Source organism: Hydra vulgaris, chromosome 07 (assembly GCF_038396675.1).
Source record: "Hydra vulgaris chromosome 07, alternate assembly HydraT2T_AEP".
NCBI classification, from domain to species: Eukaryota; Metazoa; Cnidaria; class Hydrozoa; order Anthoathecata; family Hydridae; genus Hydra; species Hydra vulgaris.
Window position 1 is genome coordinate 19422501 of NC_088926.1, and position 25000 is coordinate 19447500.

The 25000-nt window shown below is 24.7% G+C and overlaps 1 protein-coding gene across 1 annotated transcript in view; it reads left to right on the plus strand.

Annotated features, from left to right (window-relative positions):
* The window catches only part of LOC100209012 (V-type proton ATPase 21 kDa proteolipid subunit c''), a 64381-nt gene that overhangs the window by 8904 nt on the left and 30477 nt on the right, over positions 1 to 25000 (plus strand). Inside the window, exon 2 of the mRNA XM_065801294.1 lies at positions 10621 to 10669. Coding sequence (XP_065657366.1) covers positions 10621 to 10669 — 49 coding nt within the window. The remainder of the gene's footprint in view (positions 1 to 10620; positions 10670 to 25000) is intronic.

The following is a 25000-nucleotide window of genomic DNA, read 5'->3' on the forward strand; positions in this document are numbered from 1 at the left end:
TTGTAAGCTGACGCAGTTAAAGGAACACTACCGGTTTCAATAAAAATGCTATCAATAGCCTTTTTAATGGTATTGGCAATCATACCACCCAAACTGTTCATATCAAGTTAAGAAACTACAAAACAGACAGGGGTCCCTTCACGTTCAACACGCACAAGAATCAACTCTTTTTCATCCTTTGTTTTTCTAGCTTGAGAACAATCGGAAAGAATGGAGAAGAAAAGTTTGTTTCATTAACAATTTTAGCAACTTTTTCTTTAATGGCACTGGCAATGCATAAGATATATTCACGTGCTAAAAAAGAAATTAAAAAACAATAAAAAAAAAATAATGATAGTATAACTAATATTTTTCAAATTAAAAAATCAAATGGATAAATCAAAAGGATAAGACCATTCGGATGTAAAATCTTGAGAAAAAAAAAATTAAACTTTCATTATAAAAGTAACATAACTTTAATTTGATTTTTTCATTTGAATTGTTTTATCAAATTACGAAAAAGAAACTGAACCTAAAAATCAATAACCTGCTTTATTGTTGTCTTTTCCTTCTAAAAGGAGTACACCATTAAGTCTTTGGCATTTGATCAGTGTCTTGAAATGGCTATGTGGCATGCTCGGTTTTAGAGCCATTTCATAGGCTGTTCTAATCATCTTTAATAACGCTTCGGGGTTGTCTTGTGTAATAGGTAACAAGTTTTCCATATCGAGGTTAGCAACACAACTACTTCCAGGATCTTCTGAGTTACCATTATCAATCAGCACCGCTAATCTATGGCTTTACCCTCTAAGATGGCGATCAACCTTTATTATTATCAAAGAAAAAATCACGGTTCAAATTAAGCAATTCTCTAAAAATATTTTTCACTTTGTGATATAGTAAATTATAAGATAACTACAGTTATAAGTTATGTAATGGTAGAAAAATTATGTTTAAATTAATTCCTGGAGTCACAAATTAAGAACAAGCTAATTATTTTAATTTTACCTGATACTTTGTCACCTCACATGTTCCCTCCGTAAACGCTGTCAAAGAATTATTTGATACTCCTTTAACTAAAGCATCCGTTAAAATTTCAGTTTTGTTCCTAGCACAAATCTTACACCATATTTTGACAACTAAGCCATTTTCTTCCGTGTATCCAATAACTGGTTCTTTCCCCCACAAAAGTTTTTAAGTTCTTAGATATTGGTTTACTATCTTTTTAAAAGTTTTTAAGTTCTTAGATATTGGTTTACTATCTTTAATTTTTTTTGCTTCAGATGTCATTCTTACAAATTTGTTATACTTAAACTTAAATTTACTTATTTCTGTTTTAAATACTTATTAAAATAAAAAATAAATAAAAAGCCCACTCACTATTCATAATCAGTGGTAAAGCAGTTCCGCTTCCTCCTCGTAATTTATTTTTACCTTTTGAGTTTAATCATAAAAAAATGCTTTCATATAGTTTGAAGTATTTAAAATTTGATTTTGGTTAGTAAAATAAAAATATAATTCATTTGGAATGTAATTTGTTTGGATACTGATCATTATAGACCGCTAATTCAGGGGTCTAGCACATTGCGGAATTGTTTTTAACATTTTTAAAGATACTGCTAAAAACAACGTTCTAACATTGTCATAGTAACTGAATGATTTAATTGTTTCTTTTGTTCGTCGTACTACAAAGAATTGTATGTAATTTGTAAAAACAAAACTCAGGCCAACTACGCAAAGCGCGAAATGGTTAAAAAAAGATTGACTTTTTTATTTATTAAATAAATCAACAAACGTTTGTTTATGAGAATCTTGTTGAAATAAATCAGAAGTACTCAAATAAAAGAAATTATACTAAACTCTTTGATAAATTGAATAACAATTATTTCTTTATTAAACAATTATTAATAGTAAGTTTTTACTTTATATAAAATAGTGTCGCTTAATTATAAAAGACGAAGTTTATTAATTACTCTAAACTTACTTTATAACAGTTTATTCAGGCAGCTTTTAATTTTTGTAGTTGTCTCTCATCGGTCCAGTTGAACTTTTTTGCGCTTGATTATTTTTTGAAATGTTCTCAAAACATCTATGAAGCCGTGGGCAAGTTGTCGCAACTAAATATTGTATGCGTGGTCAAGATCAGATTGCGATCGCACGCCATTCCCGACCAAGCCTGTATATATATATATATATATATATATATATATATATATATATATATATATATATATATATATATATATATATATATATATATATATATATATATAAAGTATTAAAGTCTACAACTCCCTCTGATATTTTAAAAATTTAAATTCTGGATTTGTCAAACGCATGCATGCACACACATCTATTTTTAAAAAAAATTCATACTTTTCCTATTTTTATTAGAAGCTGCTGAAGGTAGTGGGTCTTGAATCGTTAGTCATATATATACAATTCATTGCAAACTTAGCATCTGCTAAGTTTCCCTTATTTATTGTGCTCACAATTTTCATTCCACACTTTATCTTAATAAATCTCTTATTTTTACTTGTTTTTTTTAATGCCCTTTGTAATGATTGAATTTTATAATGATCTTTTAAAACAAGATCTAAAATTGTAAATAGACCTAATCTAGCTGCTAAGCTTGAGCCTTTCTTGTTTGAGCCTCTCCTTTTCATTTCCACAAATACTACTATGGTTGCTGCTCAAATAAAATACCATCACCAGCCCTCAGAATTAGGAAATTCTGAGGGCTTTAAAATCTTGTTATTAAAATCTTAAAAACAAACGAAAGTTTTGCCGATTTTATTTGAATTATTTTAATAAGAATTAATAAAGCAGTTTTTAAAATGTTTTTTTTTTAAATTTAATTATTTTGCTTACAATTTAAATAAAAGGTTAGTTTTCGGAATTAGACAGAATGTTTTTTGTTCTAATTAATTTATTCAGAATTAAAAAAAAAACTTACTTTTTTTGTTTTATTAAAATGTTCATTTTTTTGTTTTTATTAATATTATATTATTATTATCGTTATGATGATGATGATGATGATTATATATACGACCCTCAGAATTAGGAAAATTGAGGTCGGCAATAAATTGCCAACCTCAATTTTAGAGGTTGGCATCAGGTCGGCAAAAATTTTGATACAAAGGTCTTACCATAAAACATTGAAACGAGGTCACCAATTTTTTGCCGACCTCAAACACCTTTAGGTTGGCAGTTAGGTCAGTATTGCCGAATGCCAACCCTAATTCCTAGGGTTGTATATATATATATATATATATATATATATATATATATATATATATATATATATCTATATTTATATGTATATATATATGTATATATATATATATATGTGTATATATATATATATATATGTATATTAATATAATAAATAAAATTATAAATTTTTTTTTTAACAATGTGTTTTTTTACCTGATGATTGACACCATCAGGTATAAAAAAATTAGTTACAGTTTCTGTATATAAACAACAATTTTGGCTACATTAGAAATTTTAATAATTGTGTATTAAGTAAATTTTTCTATTTCAATATCATACAATTGTATGTTTATACTTAAGTTAAATAATGATGCTTTGCAAAAAATTGCGATGGTCAGAGGCTGGGAAAAAAAAAGCTCTAAAATTTTATACCCCATACCCCAAACATGAGGGTACAAGTTGGTTAAATATTTTTAATACTTTTCTCAACTAGACCTATATTCATTATTAATTATATTAATAATGAATATAGGATATTATATTAATAATGAATATAGACCTATATTCATAATTAATTTTAAGTTTCATAGTATTATCTCTCAACGTTCAAAAATTATGACCATGTAAAATTTGTAACCCCCTCAAATTGAGGGGGTGGGTTAAACTTTATATGGTCATAATTAGTAAACGCTGAATTTCTCAGACACCAAAAAGTGCTGGGTCTGTCACTAATTACGGTGTAACTCATAAAGTTGAGAGTGAAATCTTGTAGAATTTCATTTTGTAACACCTTTTACTAAGCAAAATATTTTTTTTTAGAATTAAAATTAATGCTTATATAGTTTCATAATTTTGCTTGTTTCTTTTATTTGAACATTGAGGCAATCTTGTTTCTGAATGAGTTGATTGAACTTGAATTTTATCTTGTGTTCCAATTTGATATTCTGTTTGTGAAGAAGTTGTGCCTGATTGTTTTATTCTTTGAGCCTTTGTTCAATTTTTGAACAAAGGCTCAATGAATAAAACAGTTGCATTGTAAACATAGTTAACTTCCAACCATTATCACATCGTCGTAATGTTGCTTCTCTTTCTCTTTTCTACTAATACTATAATGGGCACTGCTCTAAAGAGCTAGCATCTCTTGTGCCATCTACTAAAATTCATTCTCGTGTTACTCGTCGTTCAATTAAGTCTCATCCTTTTTCTGTGACTGTTCCTAAGTGCTCCAAAAACTCTTATTTTTCTAGTTTTTTTCCTCAAACATCAGTTCTTTGGAATTCGCTTCCTTCATCTTGCTTTCCTGATTCATATAATTTGCAATCCTTTAAGTCATCTGTCAATCGTTATCTTGCTCTACAATCTTCATCTTTTCTCTTCCAGTAACGTCCAACTTTATATAGTGGTTGCTTGCAGCCTTGTTGGAAGCAAAGATGTTGAAAAAAAAAAAAAAATCTTACATTATGTCTTAGTTGTTACAATATAATTGATAGGATTGTGAAAATTTATTTTATTGAATCCTTTGGATATTTTAAACATTTAAATAAGATCTAATCTTTTTCTTCTATTTTCAAATTTTTCAATTTTTAGATAATCCTTTTTTTCATATGATAAACCCATTAAATTCTCCATTTTTGTTGCTTTAAGTTGTATTTTTTTCTATTAAAATCGAAAAATTGATGATATTGATAAAACTATCAATTTCATCTTTAAAAAAATGAAATTGATAAAATTATCAATTTCATCTTTTCTAAAAGGGTTCTGTATTACTGCACCATATTTTAGATAAGGTTGTACTAATGTTGATGGTTGTACTAATTTTTAAAAAATCAGGAAATTGATAAAATTAAAAATTTCCTTATATTTTATTTAAATATTCAAAAGAGTATTTAATCAATCAAGTTGTTTGTTAGCTTTATTTGTTGCGTGTTTTATGTGAGGTTTCTAGTTAAAGTCATTTGTGATGGTTGTACCAAGATAAATTTCAGTTTTTAATAGCGTTAAATTGTTTAGTTTATGATCATTTTTTGATTACTTTTACTAAAATGCATTATTTTGCAATTATTTTGTTAAATTTAATTAACCATTTATTTGACCACTTAGTTCATTTATATTGTTTTGAAGGTTTTTATTGTCCTCTCGATTATTTACAACGTTTTTTAGATTAACACGTAAATCATTATCTAGTTCACTTCAATTCTTTGAAACTCTCTCCCTTCTTTATGTTTTCCTGACTCATACAAACTACAAATTTTCAAATCTTCTTTCAAACATTCCCTTACTCTTTAAAATCTATTTTTTGTTTTCCAAAAGCTTAATAATGATTGTTTGCAGCCTTGTTAAAAGTGAATTATATAAAAAAAATTTTTTTTGGGTAATCAATGACTTTTTGCCAATTTGTGTATAATGTTGAAACAATATTTTTAAGACGCAGTGTTAAAGTTTGTTTTCAACTTTTTCTATTTAAAGAAGAAAATTGTACAAACATGAAATCATTTAATCTTTAAAAGTTTTTTTTTTTAAATTTATTTATATTTTTTTTACACATATATTTTTAAGATTCAAAGAAAATTAATAGAAAATTTTTTTTAGAGAAAATACTTTAATGTATTTTAAAAAAGGAAATTTTTTAAATTAGATTTTAAATCTTTATCAAAAGTCTTTATTGGTGTCATATACTGAAACTTTAGGAAATTAAATGTGCTTAAAAAGAATTATCAAGTCAGTATATTGCGTCTGTAAAAACATATTTTACATATATTACAAGCTTTCCTGGGAATCGCATGTGGATGCTCGCCTTGTTTGTCCACGTTTAAAGAAATTTTTTTAGACAAACTGACCACGGCAGTTTGCATCTTTTAACTTTTAAAACGTTTCAATAATTTGCAGCAAAAAGCTAAACTTATCTACTAAGGAAAAAAAAAATCCTAAAAAAAAGGAAACAAATTTGTAACAAAGTATATAGTTAAATTAAATGGACTAGAAAATTTAATAATTAAAAAAAGTTTTTTATTTTTAATTTTTATACAACTTGTATTCTTTTTTAGAGTTGTTGTTGAAAAAAACATTGTCTTTTATAACGATTTAACAACAATTAAAAGTTTTGATATGCAATTTATTCATGATTTTTATCAATTAAGAAACTAATTTGTTATAGTACGCTAGAACTATAAAAAATTTTGTTAATTTTTTTTCTTACGTTTATAATATTTATTCATTCATTTGTTTTTTTTTCATTTCGCTTTTAAAAATGTTTTGCTATATTTGACGTTTTTTCTCAATACATATCAGGAAAATAAGAAAATAAATTGTTATTTATTTGTAAAAAAATTTATTTGATTAAAAAATTTTGTAATGACGGAATAAGGTGAATAAAAGAATAACATTTTGTTTCTTTAATAAATGTATTTACCGCATTTGATGCATGTCTAAAATTGTTTCTTTTATTATATATTTAAAAACATGAAAAAAATTTTTAAATAGGCTTTTGTTAAAAAAGTACAGTAAATAAACTAACTAATCTTGTGGGTTAGTGCATTGTTAATTTACTGTACTTTTTTAACAAAATTTTTAAAAATTTTGTTAAAAAGTACAGTAAATTAACAATGCACTAGACCACAAGATTTTGGAGCATCGTTTCATTTTTTTTTAACATGGAAAACTTGTTTAAAAATTTTTTTTTTTTTTTTCAAATAAATAGCAAGTAGTTTTCTCGCTTTCCTGTGCATTGATAAAAATAGTAAAGTTTAGCAAAGATATTTGAAAAACAAATTTTAAAATTGTCTGTGTTTCTAGGGCAATTTATAAAGTATTTCCTTAAAATACTGGCTGAAAAAAGTCGTGAAAAAATTGTATATTCTTATCTAATTTTTTCCTCGAATTGTATTATTTTTGGTACTGGAAAATAACAAACACCTTAAAAATAAGAAAACAAAAAGAGTAAAATATTTAATTATATTATTTTTTTGACCAAAATTTTCTTTTTTTAATATTTAATTTTTTCAGCTTATTTTTTTTCTATTTCGTATAGTTTTTAGTTATTCGCTAGTTTCTTATAGCTTTATATTGCTGCGAAAACGGTTACTATATAAAAATGTGATCAAGTCGTCTAAAAAAATTACTTAAAGCATGGACAAACAAGGCGTGCGATTGCACGCGCTTCCTGGGAAGGCTTGAAATTATAAAGACTATTTTATAATTAGTAAATAATTTTGCTTTTTTTGCGAAATAATTACTATTGATCAGAAGAGATTTATTTGAATTTACACCATAAGCAAATAACTAGTGGTAATTGTTTTTACAAAAAAGGAAATTCCAATCCTACAAATATTGAAAGATCAGACAGTAAGCAGTTATTTAAATGTGATTTGTTTTACTATCAAAAATATATGATTTTTGATTTTTAATCACTAAAATTTGTATAAAATAGACGTTTTTTTCATTTCAGAAAATTTTTTGTTAAGTTTTCAAATGAGCTGAATAAGTTTATTAAAGTTGCATTGATAATTTTGTTTTTAATGTTAATTCACCTACGCAAGGCCGAGAAGGCCACTACAGACGAGGAGGCTACTTGATTGTGGTTATAACCTTCTCTCAACTCTATAACTCCAAAATATGAACCTTGACAAACTTATAACAAAGTTATATCAACTTGTTTCTGCATGGAGAAACAAGTTGATATAACAATGGTTTCATTTATTTAGTTTCCCCTATACGGGCTGTCAAGTTGTCATTTTTTTAAATTTTTTATAGGTCTTATATATTAATTTTTTTTTAATTTTTGGTATGTTTTTATATTTTTTAATTTTTTGTTGAATTTTTTAGAATTAAAATTACACAAAATAAATTATTAAAATAAAATGGCAACTTGACAGGTTGCCTATAACATTTTAAAGTTATGTTGTGTATATCAATCAGCTACAATTAGTGAAAGGGTTACGTTCTCTGATTTTTAATTAAATACTGCGTAAATAAACTTGATAAAGCAGTTAATGTTTGTTTACTATTGTCCTATTGCTAATCTCATCTTTTATTTTATTGTAAATTACCTTAATCTCAATTACTTTGTCACGAAAAGAAAAAAATAAAGTTTCAGTTTTATTTATTTTTTCAATTTTTTTTTTTGTTTAATCCTGGAAATTCAGTCAATGTTTAAAAACAAATCCTCTGATCTATACAAATTTTTAAAATTCAACTCATTAAAGGGATTTAAGCATTTCTCTGAAGTTTTACAGGATGCCTGCTGAGTCACTTTGTCATTGCCTATATCTCAAGTAAGTGTTGAGTGACTGTTTTCCATTTTAAAGCATATGACCCCAGATCATTGTAGTTGTTTGACATATGAGGTAATTAGTGTTATGCTTTTTTTGCGTATGATTGAGTTTATTTGAATTACTGTATGGTTTTTTTGATGATGTGTATATTTCATTAGTTTTTTGTATAACTTTATAATTAAATTTGTAATTAATGAAGCTAATGTAAAAATAAATATACAAATCATTTAACTAAATCTTTTTTATGATTTCATGGTCATATGGTTTTAAATAACATTGTTTTTTAGTCATTTAGTGATTTAATTGCAATAGTATATATATATATATATATATATATATATATATATATATATATATATATATATATATATATATATATATATATATGTATATATATATATATATATATATATATATATATATATATATATATATATATATATATATATATATATTATTTTAAAACATCAAGAAATACAGTTTCTCTCAATACAAATAATATTATTATATAAGAAATTTTCATATTATTATAATATTTTACAAGCTGATGATGCTGGTATCTATAACCCAGCGAAAATTTCTTATATAATAATATTATTTGTATTGAAAGAAACTGTATTTCTTGATGTTTTAAAATAATATATAATATACTCTCATACAAGATGTCATCTTTCAAATATATATATATATATATATATATATATATATATATATATATATATATATATATATATATATATATATATATATATATACATATATATATATATATATATATATATATATATATATATATATATATATACCTATATATACATATACATATATATACATATATATACATATATATACATATATATACATATATATATACATATATATATATATATATATATATATATATATATATATATATATATATACATATATATATATATATACATATATATATATAAATACATATATATATATATATATATATATAAATATATACACATATATATATATATATATATATATATATATATATATACATATATATATATAGTTCTATAGATTGTTGCATTTGGGAGTACGGAAGGAAAAAAATGATTCTTATGCCAACAAATGCGTCACTTTTAATTACTTTTTGTCAGAAAGTAAAAACCATTAATTTAATTACAAATTAATCGTTTTTTAAAAAAACCGCAAAAATGCAAATTTAATTGACCAGAATGTTTTTAAAAACATTCTGAATGTTTTTAAAATTATATAAACAATGTTTTTATTTTTATTTTTTTTAATAAAATGTTTTTATTTTTTTTACTATAAATCATGCACGGAGCATTGCTACATTGACTATCTTATAGCCTGACTCGCAACAAATATGCTGCTACATCTACTGACAAATAGCCTGACTGGCCTCGGAGTGCTGCTACATTGACTGACAAATAGCCTGACTCGCAATGGAGTGTTGCTACATCGAATATCTTATAGCCTGACTCGCAAGCAAGTGCTGCTACATTGACTAAGGGTTTGGTTGGGGCAGGCAGTCTATCAAGTAAAAAAAAAAAAAATTCCGATCTTGCATATTAATTTTTACTTTTTGTCAACAAAACTTTCTGCCAACCAGTTAGGAGTTATATATATACATATATATATATATATATATATATATATGTGTGTATATATATATATATGTATATATATATATATATGTATATATATATGTATATATATGTGTGTGTGTGTATATATATATATCTACATACATATATATATATGTATATACATATATATATATATACATACATATATACATGCATATATACATACATATATACATACATATAAATTAGTAAAAAACACATATCTAACTTTTATCTTCTACTTTACGTTTCACCATTGCTGGATCATCAGGAAGAGTTATTTCCTGATGATTCAGCAAAGAGTAAAAAAATTCAATTTATAGAAAAAAATATTTTACAGGTAGTTATAAATATCAAATGCTAGTTTTTATTTTTATTATTTTACTGTTACGATATAATTTAATGATATAGTTGTCTGCATAATTCTGAGAAAAAAATGAAAAAATGTTTATTTATGCCTGAGATATGAATGTTCAAAGCTTAAGTGACCCAACTCAGACAATTTTACGGTATGTCTTTTATTTTAGCTTTGCATTACAATTTGAGTAACCAAGGAACCAGATTTGACATAGGATGGTAAGTGAAATTTTTTTAGGATAGAGTTTTTTTATATTTTTGAAGTATTTAAAAAATTTTTTAATTGCTCTGACTAGTTTATTTGGCATTGTTAAAAAAATGTTTATTATTCTTACCAGTAATGAAATTCTACATTGAAACAACTTGTATTTGCAGAAATAACTAACATCTACAACATTTTGCCTGCATTTTTTTAACAAGCAAAACATATAGAAACTCAAATGTGTATTAATTATTTTGACTTAATATCACAATTCAATTCAGTTAATCTTTTTAATGGTAAGGGGTAGTGATTTTACTTGAATAAATTGTGTTTAACTAATTTGCACAATTTTAAAAAGATTTTTAAGTTTTAGTCAATTCTACTTAAATGATATTAAACAGTAGGTGTAACTGTAACTGTAGGAGTAACTGTAACTGTGGGAGAACTCAAAATAAATAGCAAAATATTAACAAAATGTTTAATAAACATTTTGTTAGTATTTGTGAATTTAATTCTTTTTGAGTAAAATTAATTTGATTATTTAAGCTAATCTTTAACATCATGTTAATTTTTAAAATAAACAGCCTGTTAAAAACACATTGTGTTCAGATGAACAATGATTAAAAAACAAGTTTTTTTTATCTAAACTTCAATGATAAATGCGTAAGAAGAATGGGCTTTTTTTTTTGAAAATTGCTCTATTATTTTGTGGAAATTAGAGTTTTTGTAACACAAGCATTTTACAGATCTGATGATTCAAAACTAGTGCTGGCTATCTATTAATATACCATTTGACACGTTCTCAGTGTAACTATATTTACTGATCGAAGAAATTAAATTATGATAATTGATTATTTTAAAATCTCAAACTACATTAACAAAGTTAGTTTGCATTTGTCAGTATATGATCACATCTGCTACCAAATCCTGTAACAACCATATTAATTAGTTTGTTTTAAATCATTAAAATTTGATTTTCATTAAATATTATTACAAGAAGATAAACACTAGAAAGTATTTTTTGTACACTTGATATTATTTATAAAACTTTTTCAAAGTTCTTATCATAACCCATGCGAATTCGTTTTTTAATCAGTTTTGAATCATTGATAGAATAAATAATACTATTAGTAAATTAGTAATTTTTTTCTTTTTTTAATAAAATTTAATTTTGGTTTAATAAAATCAAGTTATTATTGTTTTTAAATAATCTTTATTTAAAAAGCTTGTTTTTGCTGTCAAATGGTTGATCCTATTAAGGTCACCCCTACAACAAAAAAGCAAAAATAAGCTAACCCCATGCCTTATTTACTTCAAAGAATCCAAATAATGCTTACAAAGTTGTTCCTTGTGGGCTTTAAGTATTTGTTGTTGGTAGCAGAAGTCTTGGTCATATAAAGGTGTGCAATCGCATGTCTTTTTATGACCACACAAATAAAATTTTGTTTTGACGAATTGATATGTAAAAAGCCGTGCTTTTTTCATATCAAAAACACACTGAATAAAAAAGATTTTTAACTAGGGTTATGGGACTCCCTACCATTAAAAAGCACCTGCCGTGGTTTTTGAAGTAAATTTTTTATGTTTTTTTTTTTAATTCATTTTTTAGTATTGTTTTATACAAAACTAAACTTATTTCAGTAATAATATATTTTTAAAAGGATATATTTTTAAAGATTTGAGATGTTTTTTACCCGCAAATGATTTTTTATTGCTTCCTAAAAAAAATCTTTGAAAGTAAAAAAAAGTTTGTCTAGTTTTTTTTTATGGCTTAAAAATTTACTTACTGTTTACGTGAAAAATTTTTCGGCCGTGTTTTATTTTGTGAAGTTTTCTCTCTAAAAAATCTTCAAGTTAAGCTAAATTACCAATTAAAGGTAATTTAACCCTAGGGAGTATTTATTTGATATGTTTTTTATACTTTATTTATTATGTGAAATGAATTTGATTAGAAAGATGCAAGGTTCAAAAAAGAAAAAAGAAAAATTTGAAAAAAGCTATTGTATTCTAAAGAACACCTGCATGCAGCACTTAGAGCTTTAAATAAAGGTGAAAAAATTTTGTGTCAGAAAAAAGTTTAATGTTCCTGAAAGTACCTTACGCGAAAAATTATCTGGTAAAAGCCAACCCAAACCGCAAAAATCTGGCTTTAAATCATATCTTGGAGAAGAAATAGAGTGACTTGGTTGGTTGGTAATGCAATGTGCTAACATGGGTTTTGCGATAACAAAAAAATGATTAAGACTGTACAAAAAATAGTTAAAGGGCGAGGCATAAAAACAACATTTAAAGATGATATCCTATGTAAAAACTGGTTTTATAAATTTATGCGCTGTCATAAGGAGTTATTGCTAAAACAAGCAGAGCATATTAATAGAGCCAGAGGTCTTATAACTGAAGCATCGATAAGAAAATGGTTTAATGAGGTGTATGAATTATTAGGCAATGATGTGCAATACCTTAATGATCCATCTTGTATTTTTTTTATTTAGACGAAACTGGTTTTGAGTTAGCACTAAAAACTGGAAAAGTAATTGGCATTAGAGGAAGAAATGTTTATGAAGAATGCAACAATAGCGATAAGGAAAACCTAACAACTCTATTTGCGTAAATGCCAATGGTGATTGTGCACCATCATTAACTTTGTACCAGTATGCTCGAATGCCAAAAATTATTCCTGCTACTGCACCATCAGGCTGGGGTTTCAGTAAGAGTGACAGCGGCTGGATGACCGGTGAATGCTTTAATGAGTACTTTACAAATGTGTTAGTACGATATTTGAAATCTATTAATAATCAATTACCAATATATATGTTCATGAATGGACATAGCTCACATCTGTCTAAAGAGCTCAGCATGTATTGCTCTTTGGAAAGCATTCGTTTGATTTCGTTGTTTCCTAATGCAACACACATCTTACAACCATTAGATGTGTCAGTTTTCGGACCAATGAAAAAAAAAGGTAGAACATTTGTCGGCAATTTAAATTGGATAATGATTTTAATGAAATTCGCAGAGAAAAAGTATCAATATTGTTGAATAATTTTGTTATGGATCTGAATATGAAAAAATATATTATTAACGGAATTAGGTTGACAAGAATATTCCCATTTAATGCGAATAATGTTGATTATAAAAAAGTAATTCAACGTATTAAATTGAATTCTACAATTGATAATAATGAAACGAATTGAAAATTTTTCAAGCCATAATAATGTGGGAAACATATTCGAAAACAACGTTGCACTTGAAGTATTGTTCCAGTTTGAAAAAACTGGAATTAAAGAAAGGGGAGGAAAAACTGACTTCCGAGAATTATTTAATTTTTGGAAAAAACTGAAATTTAACGATAGCTCCAAACAAACCAGTAATTTATAGAAGCCAAAAATAATGTATCAAGCAATTAAATCGATAAAGAATCATATTTAGATTTTAGTAGTACGCAAGACGAAAATGTATAGTAATGTTACTAGTAATGTTAGCGTATTTGGAAAAGCATAATAATTGGTGAAAGTTATTCAGCAACAGATCCACCACATTCAAATAAACAAATAATAAAAGATCTAAATCTATTACACTACTTTCTTTTATGGCCAAAACAACCAATCATGAAAAAAAGTCTGAAACAAGTTGAACGATTATCGAGCGTTGTAACTTCATCCAAATGGTTAGAGATTCAAATAACTAAAGAAAATGCTAGGAACAAGAAGATATCAAAAAAATTGAACGTAAAAATAATGCTGCTGAAAAATAAGAATTGAAAGAAAAAGAAAAACAAGAAAAACTTTCTTGTTTTTCTTTTTTCTTTCAATTCTTATTTTTAAAAGAAAGCTGTTACAAAATAAAATAATAATAAAAGACAAAAAAAGCATTTAAAAAAAAAAAAAAGTTTAAATTCGGAAAAAAAGCTTTGGGTGATAATTTTAGAACAAATGTCTTCTTTTTATGTAATCATATTAAATCTATGTACTTGTTTCTTGATTTAAATAAATGAAACTAAAATTAAAATATATGATTTGTTTCATACGCGATAGGTGGAGAATCAATTACGGTAGGTGGTGCGTTATCATGGTGAAAAAACGAACTAGATCTTACAAAAAATTAAAAATAACATTAAAAAAATAATTTTACTCAAATTTGAATAATATAAATTAGTTAATAATTGAGTATAAAATACTAATTTGAAAACCATAAACAAAAATCTGTTACGGTTTTGGAAATAAGAAGTTTTAAAGTTAAAAGTTTTCATAAATTCGCGGCAGGGGAAGCCATGACCCTATGCATTAGAAATAAATACTGTAAAATTTTTTTATATTAGTGAAGCACTTTTAAATAAAATAACAAGTTACTGATGATTTTTGTTTCAAGTATTAATGAAAGTTGTATATATATTTTTTTATTCGTGTTATATAATTTATTATAAAAGTATGCATTTTTTAAAAAAAACAGCATTATTATAAAAATAAATTTATTTTAATTTTAAACTGCAACTTTTTTTGACAACGATAGTTTTTTTAATGAACTTTGTATAAGAATCATTAAAGCTAGTGCGCCTAGATTAAAAATTTTGTTAAAAAAAAAAATGAATTAATGAAGATTACTTTTTTATCATAAAAATTTTTTTTTATCCAAGGCTGGAGCAGTAAAAATTAACATTTTCAAAAAATCATGTAAGTTCATGAGTGGTAAAAGCTTCTTTCTAAATTACGTTATTTGTTGAACTGATTTATCTACGCTTGTAAACTAAGTATGTTACTTTAGAAAATTTTAAAAAAATCTGGTGTATTTATTGGTATTGATGGAGGACTAGGATCTCTAATGATTGTCAAAAATGTGTTATACCCATCATCATTAGATTTTTAACCAACAAATCAGAAGTCAACAAAGTGATTATGTTAGGCATAGATTGAAGTATAGAATGATGACAATTTGAAAATACTTTTTCATTCCTTCAACTTAATAATAGAAGTTTACTATGGCTTGGTCAAAACCGGAAAGTTTCAAAAAATTGGTTTTTAATTTTTACAACAGACTTGTTGTAAAAAATGACTAGAACAGCTTAACGAATAGCATGATTAAGCAAATAGCATGATTAATGCATAATTAGTTTACCATTTAGTTGTGCATATTTTTTTCATAATGCTAGCTCCATCTTGTGTTGATGCAAATATATGACTAAATTTAATACCGTACTCCATAAGTTTTTGTTCAACTAATGACTGAACTTTGTCGGAATCACATAAACCTTCTATGTTAATAAGTTCTATTTTATAATGAATTTTCTTGTGAATCCTTGTGAATGCAAAGTTACATTTAGATTAGGGTGGCTCTTAAAACAACATTTTTGAAAAAAACCTGTTCCTACTTCTTTACTTTGTTCTATATAATACTAAAACACTAGGTTTAAAATTTTTTTGAACAAAAAATTATTTTAGGAGTAGCTCAAGACCCTTAAAAATTTGACTGGTCCCTAAAATTTTGAAAATAAAAGTTCTTCTAAAGTATGTCAACCTGGTACTCAAAAGAAGCAAAATTATATAAAAACTTTAAAAATAATAATCAATTTACAAAAAAATAACTTTTTTCTTAAATAAATGCATAAAAACTATTGTTTTTAAGCTGAAAATAAAAAAAGTCAATATTTTCAAGTTTTCAAAAAATAGTTTTTTTAAACATGCTTTTTTTGTAAAGTGATTACTGTTTTTGAAGTTTTTATATAATTTCGCTTCTTTTGAGTACCATGTTGACATACTTTAGAAGAACTTTTATTTTCAAAATTTTAGGGACCAGTCAAATTTTTAGGGTCTTGAGCTACCCCTAAAATAATTTTTTGTTCAAAAAAATTTTAAACCTAGTGTTTTAGTATTATATAGAACAAAGTAAAGAAGTAGGAACAGGTTTTTTTCAAAAATGTTGTTTTAAGAGCCACCCTAATTTAGATACTTAGCTGTAATTTTGGAATTACTCTTTAATTCCAATTTTTTCTTTTTAGCAAAGCATATGATCAATTTTTTAATTTTTTAAAGCAATACCTTTTTTAATTCATTATTAATTTAGTTCAAATCTAATGAACTTGGGTCATCTTTTCTTTTAAGTCTCTTTTATCCTTTCCAATACTTATTTTTTTGTGGCAACTCAATAACCTATTTTTTATACTGTTCATAATTGTTTTTTTTTTTCACTTTTTTTTTTTATACTGTTCATAATTGAATATACTATTCTTAACTGAAAATTATGTAAATGATCTGTTTACAAAAGTATCATGTGAAAATATACTACAATTTATAACATTCAAAGTAATACTAAAGTCAAAATTACAAAAATAAATTTGTTGACAACAAGTTTGTTTTTGTAGTTTAATTATTATAACTTGATGTTATTTAATTTAATAAAATAAAAATAATGAAACAACAATACCAAAAAGTTAAACAACAAACGAAATGAAACAACAAACAAAAATATCAAAAAGAAAAGTTGACAAAATACTTCAAGTTAGTTGTACTTGACTTTTCTGGATTGTTTTGATTATAATAAGTATTTTAAAATTTAACTCTTTTTTCCACATTTGTATCCTGTTTTAAAATATCTTGTTCTTCATTCTGCGAACCCTGATCCCCAAAATTTTCATCACTTGAATATTTGTTTAAAAGTGTGATTGCTCTAATCATATTGGCTGCATTTGCTACATTTGCATATACTATTTGATCATTGCTGATACCAATTCTATGTGTCTGAGTGTCTTCCACCATTTTTTGATAGCAGCAGAATTGTGCTGTCCTTGTGTATCTATCAGTGCCAAAGTTTTAGCTTGATTTTTTCCCACATAATAATATTGAATATTTATTCCCAAATAGTTCTTTTGGTGTCAAGTGGCTGAATCTATTTTCATTAAATAAATTTCTGTAACAATATTTCTAGGGCTGTTTCAAGTAACTTAAGTACTTAAGTAATTGTTTGAACAATTCAATTACTTAAGTAAATTTATATTACTTAAGTAATATCAAGTTATTTTTTTTCAAATTAATAAACAGAAAATTGGTATTTTATTAAAATTTGTATAAAAGTAGTCTGATTTTCAATTGTATATACAGCTACCCTAATCCTATATGGTACAATATTGCTTTAATGGCATTACAATAGCGAAAGATAACTGCTATTTTATATTATTTTATAATAATATCAACTTTGCAGTGGTTTCTTTTTAATAAATTTTGCTTATGTTTCAATGTTTAAACTACATACGTTCGATTTTTAAACAACCAATGCAATCGAGTTTTAAATAACATTTTTTCTATTTCGTTGATATATAAAATATAAAAAGATTTTTTTTATTTCATAACAACCTTAAAACAAATGTGTGCAATATATTGTAAGCTCACCATAAGTGCTAAAAATAAAATATTGATGTTTTTTTAGTTTACATTTTTATGATTTCTCAGCTTTGTTTTACCAAATTTGCCAACTTCAATGGATTTTAAGGAATTTATTGCTGGCTATCTCAAAATTTCTTTATCTTGTCTTGTGCGTGTATATATATATATATATATATATATATATATATATATATATATATATATATATATATATATATATATATATATATAGATATATAGATATATATATATTATTTTTGTTCATCCATTTTTGTTTTACATACATTTTTAATAATATTTAAAAACAAAAAATGGAAAGTGAATAGGTGGAGCCTTTAAAAAAAAAAGATGTCGGTAATTTGGAAATATGTTTAATATTCAACAAAACACGTAAATATTGTTAAGTGTAAATATTGTTTGTCAACTTTTAAAGCAAAACAAGCTACAACAGCATTGCTTTACCATTTAGAAAAAGTAGAAAATATAAAAATAAAAAAGTGACGGGTATTTCTCGCCATAATTCATCGTCAGGATCAACTTTATGTTCAAGTTCAAACCCTAATCCAAGACAATTTTCAATTATGGTTGCTGTTGATCTTATTCCCATTTATAAGTTGTCAAAAAGTATTGATATTCAAAAAGGTTGGGCTGCTTAAGGTCTTAAAATTCCAAGTTCAAGGCAAGCTATGACTTTTTGATGTTTTTGGAATACAAAGCAAAATTTAAAATAAGATGGTTTATAATTTGTCAAAAATGATTGAGAATGGTGATAGATTTTCATTGACTCTGGATTAATGGACTTCCAATAGAAATCAAAGATGTATGTGCCTAAACTTACACATGTTAGATAAATCAGTTCAATGCCTTGGAATAATGAGGATTATGGGCCCAATGAAGGCTGAAGATGGTCTTAAATTGATTGAAACAAAGCTTTAAGATTTTGAGTTAAATCTAAATAATCATTTTTTTTTTAATAATTACAGATGGAGCCAGTGTAATGAAAAAAACTGGAAGATTGTCTCAAATAACTCATCAACTGTCTTTCTCATGGAATCTACTTGGCAATAATTGATGTACTTTAAAAAAGCAAACGATCTTGGAGAAGATAAAGATTCTTGTTGTGACAACTTAGATGAGGATACTGAAGAAGTCGATGATGGTCAAACCAATTATGAAACTTCTGTCAATTGGGAAGAACTACTACTTAATAAAGAAGCTGTTGGACTATGTGAGTTTGATAGAATTAAAACCATTATCCAAAAAATTCAGATGATTGTAAAGTTTTTTAATCTTCAACACTGTTGTCTTAATGAGTTTGGAAAAGAGTTGGCTTTAATTTTGGATACAAAAACACTTTAGAACTCTATGTCAAAATGATTTTAAGATTTCTCAAAATTGAACCAGCGGTTAAGAAAACATTGGAGCATTTTAATGCATTGGAAATGTTACCAACTGATAATGAGATTAAAATGGCTAAGCATTTAGTAGATTGTTTAGAAATTATTAAAGCTGGTGCTGATGTTCTTTGTAAAAAAGATGTTCCTCTTTTTGGAGCTACAATATCTTTTTTTTACAATACAATATCTTTACAATACAATATAATACAATATCTTTATATATAATAATATCAATACAATATATATATTAATATATATATTAATTTATATATTAATATATATATTAATATATATTAATATATTATAATATATATATTATATATATATATTAATATATATATATTAATATATATATTAATATCAATACAATACAATATCTTTTTTTTACAATATTTTTTGGATACTACAATATCTTTTTTTTTTCTTTCTTTTAAGTCTATGATAAAAAGAATTTCTGAAAGAAGAATTATTGGTATTGCAGGACTTCTAAGATATTTAGAGTCTATTTAGAACCAAGTTTGTATGAACAAGCTATATAAGATTCCATTTTAAACTATCATAAGAAAAAAGAACTTCCAAGCAAGAGATATTTGTCATCTTTTTTATGACAATAAAAATCCTAAAGCATCAGTTGAGTTTGAAGCATCCAATGTTGAAATCGAAGAACCTTTGAAAAAAAAAAGAGTAAGGCTTAATTATTTCCTATCCCAAAATTCAAATTTAATGATTAACAAGGCTTCTTTTAATGTTTTGGACTGTATTAAAAAAGAAATAGCTGTATTTGAAGGATCAAACTACTACCCGAAAATGCTAAAAAAATTATACTATGGTTTAAAGTCTTTCCCACCATCATCAGTTGAAGCAGAAAGATGCTTTAGTGCTGCTGGAGTTTTTATCACTAAGTTGAGAACATCATTGAGTAATAAAACAATTGACACATTATGTTTTTTGCGTTCAAATTTTAAAGTTTAGTTATATTTTCTATTGTTTAGTTATACTTATATAGTACTATAACACAAAAATGTAAAATTTATGTTTTGAAAATAAGTAAAGTTACTTAAGTTACTTAAATTTGAAAAAAATTGCTTAAAATTGCTTAATTAATTTTTTCCCATTACTTGAACACTTCTAAATATTTCGTTTATTTCAGCTATTTCATTTATCAAATTGCATACATACAAAATTATCAAATTGCATACATACAAAATCGTTTCCAGTACTGAATCAAAGAGTTTTACTTAATTGGCCTGTAACCAACTAAAATCCTTCATCTGCAAATGTTTTCAACGAAACTCTGTAATTCACTACCATTTAATAATTCCTATTTTAAAAGTTTTAGCACTAACTTGATTTATTGTTCTACTACTAGTGATAGCAAAAGAATCTAAAGTAGTCTGATAAGTTTAGTAATATTAAAATCTTGTGAGTGTGATAAAAATGATTCTAAAGATTTTCTTTTGGCCATAAGGCTCATTTCGGATTCGACAATTTTATATTCTGATAGATGTGATCTTTCCAAATGTCGTTTCATATTGTAAACTTTTTATTTTTTTATTTGCATGTTGCATGAAATCACTTTATCATCTATCTTTTCTGTGATGTAGCCATGCATGTAGCCAGTTTGCACTTTTATCAATTGAAAAATACTTATCTAGAAATCTCTCAAGATTGTTTTAGTTAAAGCCACTTATATTAAAAACTGTGGAAAACAAAGTAAATGACAAGTTTTAAAGGTAAAAGAAATAAATAAAAAAAGGTAAAAGAAATAGTATAAACAAAAATAATATCAATAAGTGTCTTAGGTCTCATCAGTTTTTAACTGTTTGTAGTTGTTCCTTACTAATTTATATATATGCAGTTATTAAAGTGAAAATATATTGATTTAAATCTTTTTCTAATTTTATTTCGAACTCACGTGTTTAAATCTATTTTAAAAATGTTTTATCTAATTAAAAAGGGTAAAACAAATCATGTGGCTTAACACATAGATAAAGTATTTTTTCGTTAACCAATCATTGACATTGTTTAGAAGTATTGTTTTAAAGTAACTTATCATACTTTAGAATATGAACCACATTGGATAAAAATGTAAAACAAAAAAAGTAAGCAAAAACAATTTTATAAGCTCAAGTATAAATTTGAAAATATAAAATCATATTTTAAATATGTGCCTTTGACAACTATATATATATATATATATATATATATATATATATATATATATATATATATATATATATATATATATATATATATATATATATATATATATATATATATATATATATATATATATATATATATATGTGTGTGTGTGTGTGAATGTATGTACGTATGTATATGTATATATATCAGTCTTTCAAGACGTGCGATCGCACGCAATTATATGACCACGCAAAAAATAATTTGTTTTACCGATTTGACCACGGCTTTTGACATATTTTCAAAATTTAAAAATGTGTTACAAAAACTTACTTAAACTTATCTAAAAAAAAAACTTTAAAAAAGTAAAAAAAAAACTTTACAAAAGAGAAAATAAAAAAAATACTTTACTAAAGCAAAAAAAACACACACAAAAAAAACTCATCAAGCTAAAATGCTTAGTCTATTTAATTTACGCATTAAAAAAATCACTTCATTCTTTGTTTTAACATTTGTACTTTGTTTTTTGTTTTTTAATATGTTTAAAGATAAACATTTATCATAAGAAATACATAATTATACAAGTAAAAAAAAACAACAGTTTTTTATAATTATTATAAACATTCATTACTTTTTGTGTTTTGTTACTTCATTAAAAAGTGTTTCAATAATATAAAAGCATTTAAGATCAAACTTATTTAATTGTAACGGCTTTCTAAAACATTTGTCTTTTTTTTTCCAAAGAAATTATGTTTATCTTTTCAAATGTATAAACTTTAATTATTCTTATATTAAAATTCGTTAAAAAGACTTTCGTTGTCGAAGAATGTCATTGTTTATAAAAACAAAACAATTTTTTATTTTTAATAACATTTATTATAAAAAATGCACACTTTGTTATATGCACAACTGTTTATATACTATAAATTATAAAAATATATACAACTGCCAATTATACTTTTAAAAAAAAACATTATCAGTAAATTGGTACTTTATTTAAAAGTGTTTTGCTAATATAAAAACATTTGTTTAAAGTTTTAATTCAGAATATTTTTCATTCAGCACGTTTTTAAAATGTTTTTTGAAATAACTGCCGTCAAATCGTCAAAGCAAAATGTAATTTGCCTGGTCATGTAAAGTCGTGCGATCGCACATCTTCCTGTGAAAGACTGTATATATATATAAATATATATATATATTTTTTATTCTATTTATTTAACCATTAAATTTAAAAAATTACAAAGTTATTTATAATTTTACAAAATCGTATAGTTAAAAACTAGTCATTGGAGTGACGCCTTAATAAAATAAAGCAAAAAAAAAAGCAATATAGATAGCGACCAAAATAAAATAAAACAAAATAAAAAGAACAATAATATTTAAAAAGCAAAACAAATAACACAAAAAAGTAAAAAAGTAAATAAACTGACATGAGAGATAACAAATGAATCAGATAACGCAACATTTGACGATCAAAAGGGTGATCAGAAGTGAAAATAAAAAAGAAAAGCAAAAGGATATTTTTAAATATTATGATGAAACAAAAAATAAGAAATAATTTGAATAATAGAAACAAACATAAAAAGCAACAATAATTAAAATAATTAGCATATATATATTAAGTTGTTAAAAAAACAAAAGCACAAAAACCTTAAATATTGCTTTACAAATAGTGCTTATATTCAATTGGTTAAAAAAAAAACAATTTAATTTATGTAAGAGTAAAAAACACTTTTATTTTAAGAAGTATTTATTAATCTAATTATTGTAAATATTGATTTTATGAAGTACCTGATATTTTCTATGGAAAGAAATAAAATTATATTTATCTATGTTATCTAAATAGACAATGACAACAATAACAAAAAAATTATGTATAACATGTAATAGTTAAAATTAAATATTTATTGTGGCACTCGAAAGTTATCCAGGGTGTGCTACTCTTACCTTTACTTGCAGTTAAATTCCCTAATTTAGTTTTATAGGTTTATATTTTCTTTCTTCTAGGTAAGTTAACTTCCTCTTTGTTAAAGTTGGTCTCTTGGGTTCTTCTCTCTTCCCCTAAGGAAAAAGCCTGAAATTATAAATTCAATTGATTATATTAAAAAAATTATCTTAATTTTACCTTAAATAAAAAAAAATAAAGAATTTCTAAAATTGGAGAAATAAAGATTATTTTGAAAGATGTTTATTTATAAAAGATGTTTTAATAAAGTTCATAAATTAAAAAAAATAATAATAATGAACATGGTTTGTTGTTGTTTTTTAATTTTTAAAAGTATATAATCAGTAAATAATAAACTTTAGTAAAAGATTGCCTTGACTTCAAGAGTTTTCAAACACAATTAGCAAAATAACAATTCAGCTTCCCATTGTGATGTGCAGGGCCCGCAAGCCCTTGTCTACTAAAAAATGTTATGCTTTTTTTTTATTTTTTACTTTAGTTTACACTCCTCTTTGGATGCATTTTCATAACACTATTTTCATCAACATTTTTTAACAACTGGGTGCCAGCGTTGATCTGTTTAGCAAATAAGGACGTTTTTATTAATTAATTTTATTAATTAATTAATGATGTTAGTTGTGGGTAATGTTTGTAATCTCCTAACATTACCCACAACTAAATTGGGGGCTTATATAAGAGTTTTCCTTCTCTTAGGTAAGTTGCTTAATCATGGCTAAGTAGCTTTCCATGCCCCAACATATAAATAAATATAGGATCAGTTTAAATTATGACTAGGACAATAGTAGATAAACTATATTATTGATTTAATACAAGTAATTTAATCCAAATTATTTTTAATCATTTTCTTTCATCTGGACATAAAACTTTCTTTCATCATGCGATTAAACTTGGTTGCCCTTTTAAAAATTGTTACAAAAATATATTTCGAACTAATTTTTAATTATTTCCTTTGTATGAACAAAACATGTGTTTTGATTTGGTTGTCAAAACACAGGTTAGTTATTTTATTTAGAGCTGTTTAATTTTAATAAAACTTTAAAAAAGTTTTTAATAAAAAAGATAAATTTTCTAGTTAAATATGAACCACTATATTTGGTATTTTCTGGTCTTCAAATTTTTAGTATTTTTGAAAACTGGGAATTCTATTTTATCAAAATATTCAATAATCATTGTTTAATAAAAAAATTTTTTCTCAAGATATGAATATGTTATACAAATAATGTAATGTAATTAATAATCATATATAATATTTACATATTAATAAGATATAAATGCATAAAGATTATTTACATGCTGAAAACAAAACCAAATCTGTAAACATCCTAATTTATTATTTTAGCTTTTAAATGTCTTGTACAGTATACAAATAACCTAAATTTTATTAGTTGATTTTAAAATTAAAATCTTTATTTGGAATTTGCTTTGCCCATTTGAAATACTTATGGAGAGAACAAAAAAGAGCATGAGTAC